This window comes from Charadrius vociferus, unplaced genomic scaffold (genome assembly GCF_000708025.1).
Source record: "Charadrius vociferus isolate BGI_N301 unplaced genomic scaffold, ASM70802v2 scaffold413, whole genome shotgun sequence".
Classification (NCBI taxonomy): domain Eukaryota; kingdom Metazoa; phylum Chordata; class Aves; order Charadriiformes; family Charadriidae; genus Charadrius; species Charadrius vociferus.
The window spans coordinates 2,092,975-2,097,579 of record NW_009647738.1 but is presented as its reverse complement, the minus strand read 5'-3'; the positions used below and the strand labels follow the sequence as shown (position 1 = coordinate 2,097,579).

The following is a 4,605-nucleotide window of genomic DNA, read 5'->3' as shown; positions in this document are numbered from 1 at the left end:
TCCTGCTAAATATACGGGTGAGTAACAAACAGCCAGCCCTGCCTGCCCACACCCTCTCTGAAACAAGGCAACAGCTACAGGCAAAAGGCAAAGCCGGTGTATCTGCTGTGGAGCTCATAGGAAGTTGTGGATTAGGGCAAAACAGTCAGAGTTGGATGGCTACGCTTGTCCGACCTGGGAGCCTAGTAAAGGGCTGGTCTCTGAAAAGCTCTTCTCTCTTCCCTATGGTTGAATTCAGTCTCTTCTGTGTGCCGTTATTCAGATATGAATGAGGGCTTATACTGGGAATGGGGATCACCACCTATCTGTCCTACCTCTGTAGTACAGCTCCACAGGTCCTCTGTGGATGCTGATGAGATGCACAGGTACCTTGCTTTCCTTCCCATCAGAACATGGGCAGTAGCTTTCTCCTGAGCTGGAGGCTTCAGAGAGAACCTGTAAAGCGAACAAGGAGTATGAAAGACATGCTCTTGACCCCACAGGCAGATTATGACCTGTGCAAAAAGTGCCAGGAAACTTGGACTGAAGTCTTGTGTCTTCCTCTAGTTCCTAAAGGGCCTGGGGCTGGGGCAAGGGGTCCAGTGAAAGAAGAAGAGGAGGCCACATAATGAGACAATGTTCCCTCTCCTCAGGTGTTTGAGGCACTGCAGGAGCTGGTGTCTAAGGGCCAGGAGAATGGTCACCCTGTGCAGCCGAAGGCAGAGCTTCGCACAAGGAACGTTAACAGATCATATGAGCATGGTAAGACACTGCTAAGGGCAGGTGTTTAACATTGCCCCTTGTAGTTTTGTTCTCCTCTTTTCCTCTGTTCTTCTTTGTAAAAGCCACTGAGAAATGAGCATGAGATGCTTGCCCCATATCTTCTCCAGCCATCAGTAGGTAGTGCAAGGAGAGGCACTGGTGTGTGCAGAGCTTCTTCTAGACATGACTGAGCAAGGATGACACATAGGGGCTCTCCAGAAACAGTGTCAATGACAGGGCTTTACAAGAGGAGACTCCCTTCTCCTCCTCTTAGGTTTTAACAAGTGTAAGGTTAATTCACCACATGACTTTTGACCACAGGGAAAACTGGCCTTGAGTTCACAGAAGCGAAGGTCACAATTTTGGGCCCAACAGATCAGCCATGGTGCTGTGACACTGACAGAAGATTCTTACAGACACACAGCCCTATCAAAGCACCTGCGCTTTCAGAGTAAACCTCTCTCTGGTCGTTTTCCTGCCTCCCAGAAGTATTTACTGAAAACATTCTTGAAAGCGTGCTGGGTTTATAGCAAGCGTTGTTTGGGATGGTGACATGTGACCAGCAGGGACGTGGGGATGTGCAGGCAGCCCATCAGTTTTGCAAAACTGAAAAAGCTCCATCTACTGGCAAGCGCCCATCCCAAACCGGGCAAAGGCGCAGCAGCGGCCGCAAGCAGAGCGATCCCTTTTAAGGGAGTCAGGCTTGTAACCGGGCGAGAAGCGGGCTCGGATGTTTAGAGGAAAGCGATTTCCCTGATAATGTGTGATTCAAATAAAAAAGCCCTTATGACCCACCCATTCTGAAACTAAAAGGGAGATTTTTCAGCGTGTACTGGATTGAACCACAGTTTTCCCGTGGCAAAGAATGAGAAGCAAACCTCATCTTGCGCATTTCTAGGCAACGAAGCTTAAAACAACTTCTTAGGGGAAGGCAGTAAAAGCTGTGCGTGAAACTTTGCTGCTCCTTTCCCAATACACTCATAAAAGTAAGATTTTCAGAGAAGTTTGGTGTTGGATGAGGAATCCCACCCTGAAGTTGTACTGGGAAAGTAATTTGTCTGGAATGCTAAGGACTACCTATCTAAGGTCATTAGATGCCTAACCAATTAAATCAATGACAAATAGGAGACAAAATGCCTTTTAAAATTCTGGTTTAAGTATTTGACTGTCTTCTGCATGCATCAGTGGTTTGATGGAGCTGGGCAGTGCATTTATAAGGCCATAAGGAGACAAGGGAAGATGACAGCACTCATGTACAGGCAAGAGGGATTGTAAACCTTTGTGGTTCCCAGCTCAAGCCTGCACTTCCCTTCTTTGCCTGCTCCAGGAGAGGAGAACCTGCTGCCGCTGTTTCCCCCAGACCAACTGGGCTCTGGGCTTCCTCCTCCTCCCCTTCACAACTCCAGCAGGGTCTCCTCTGGCACTGGGGAGAGCAAGTGTGGCATACCGGCAGCTTCTCACCTCAACTTCTTCTCACCCACCTGTTTTGCTTCTTTTTTTCCCCCTCCCTATCTGATCTAGGTCCAGCGCCTGGGAGAGAAAGTGAGAGGACAAACAGGAGACACACCGACATTGTGCCCACCACTCCCCTGGTGCGGTGGATCCTGGCGCTCGGCTTCCTAGCCACGACAGTTGCCGTGGGCTTATTTGCCATGTGAAAGAGCAGGACCTTCACCTTCTCTTCGTGCCTTCCCTCACCCTGAACTAATCCACCTTCCCCAGTCCTCGTGAGAGAAATTCCCCCCGGCTGGGTACTGTGATCTTGGCTCTGCCACTAATATTAGGAGACTTTTCTCCCCAGAAATCAGAGTGTGCTGTAAGGGGGTTCAGGCAAAGTCCTCCCCGTGCTTCTCAGAGACTAACTTTGTCACCAAAAACTAAGGGTAGAAAAGGCTAAAAACAATGGCCAAGAATTGTCGTTGCTTTAGAGACCGCCTGCAAAAATCCTACAGGATCAGAAACACAGCTTTGACATCTGTCTCTCCTCAGAAATACGAAGCTCCCCGGAGCTGTTTGCTCAATTTTTTATACTGCTAGATAATACTGTGATCACTTTTTCTGTGGGGCCACACAGCTCCTGTGCGTTATAGACTGTTTTATATGACACTAGTAGGTCTTTGTTAATCCTTTTTCCAATCATTGTTGTTTTTTAAAAAGCAGAAGACGGTTGTTGAAGATACAGTGTCATTCTCTTGTCTGGTTATTAATTTATACACATAATAAACTTCAATGTTAAGTCTTCAGGCCTGGTCTTTCCTATTATTAAAGCCTTACCTGAGGAGAAAGGAGGTGTCTTTCTTCCTCCCAGTTTTATGTCTTTTGGAGCTGCTGCCTCCCCAGACATAACAATAGACAAAAGTGGGAGCCATCATCAGAGCCAGACTCTGCTCCCACTCAGTGCTAACAATAACCTGTTACAAGCTGGGGCAGGTTTCTTCAGCTCCTACACGCCGGTCTCTATTTCTAGAAACGGAACCAAATTCTGTAAGCGTACAAAGTATTTTTAAGGGGCAGAAGCCACACATAAGATCTGGTTGCTATTCTATTAAAAGCAAAAGGTGACAGGACCCTCAGCCAATCTAAACCAGCACAGCTCTCCCTGACCACTACGAGCTAAGGGCTCCATTACCAGACTGCCTCTGCAAGAACTTCAGCACGAATCAGAAAAACAAGTATGTTTTTACCACCCAGAAATGAAACGCACACTAGGTTTTGATCCTACGAGGCAGCTAAATGGGAGACAGCAAGCATGCAACTGGATGCCCTCACCGAGGCATGTCACAAACCACCCCAACTCCCAGGACTCGGCACACACATGGTAATGCTAAAAGCGCTCCAAACACACAGCACTGCTGGAGCAGCCCATGCACACAGCCTGCTTTCCTCCCCTTTTGCTGAGGCAGATCTGGAGGTCTGGCTTTGTGGTCAGCCACTGTTATGGCCATAGGTGCTATCCACTTCAGAGGGTCTTCTAACACAGGAGTCACTATAGGAGAGACTGCAGTTCAGCTATGGCACAGCAGGTACCAACAAGGCCGTTGTCTCTGACCTCAAGAGTTCTTTCCGCTCTTTCTACCAGAAAGCCTCTGTGATCAACCTGTCTCCATGATGCGGCCTGTTCTGGCTGTGACCTTAATCCCAAAGACATGCTTTCCTACTGATCTTTTAACGACCAGCACTGAATCTGCTCCAACAGCAAGAATCAGAAGGCACGTCCTGCTGAGAAGCAGCAGTGGGAAAGAGGGACTGTCATTCTCAGGCTCTTATCTACCCTATATCCCTTCCAAAATCCCCTTTAATACTTCTCTATTTGGACCCACTTACCAAATCGTGGTAGAAAAAAGTTAATTCTTAAAAAAGGTAGTTAGATGCTTGAAAAGCAGGGAAACGAGGCTTGATAGCTATTCAGATACAAGAACTTATTCATTCAAATTTATAGTAAGTTCTACCTATTCAGTCCCTCTAACCCACCCCAACGCAATAATTATGTTTATTCACCACGCTGAATAACTAAACATCCCAAACATGCAAATTGTTTAATGCCCATGAGCTCCGAAAAGCACTCAGCCCCTCTCTGCTGCCCAAAGAGACAATAACTGTAAACTCAAAGTTAGAAAATCTGGATTCAGACTGACATCATCCCCTCCCTGCGCATGGCAGAAGAGGTATGATACTTTGACTACTTTGAGTATCTCACAGCCACTGAGCTATCGCACGCCGAAGGACTCCAGACTGAGCCTGAAGAACTCCTCAGAGGTGAGGACTAAAGCTTTGCTTGTACTCATCTATGATTTTTATGAACATACCCAGTTTCTCTGCAACATGCAAGTTGGTTTCTCTGCAACAAGACGGTCTTTATTTTCC

General features: G+C 47.3%; 1 protein-coding gene across 1 annotated transcript in view; it reads left to right on the top strand.

Annotated features, from left to right (window-relative positions):
• The window catches only part of HMOX1 (heme oxygenase (decycling) 1), a 6,449-nt gene extending 3,469 nt beyond the window's left edge, over window positions 1–2,980 (top strand). The window contains exons 4-6 of the mRNA XM_009881875.1: window positions 1–17; window positions 633–741; window positions 2,263–2,980. Of these exons, the coding sequence (XP_009880177.1) occupies window positions 1–17; window positions 633–741; window positions 2,263–2,399 (263 nt within the window). The 3' untranslated portion in view covers window positions 2,400–2,980. The remainder of the gene's footprint in view (window positions 18–632; window positions 742–2,262) is intronic.
• The last annotated feature ends 1,625 nt before the right edge of the window (window positions 2,981–4,605 follow it).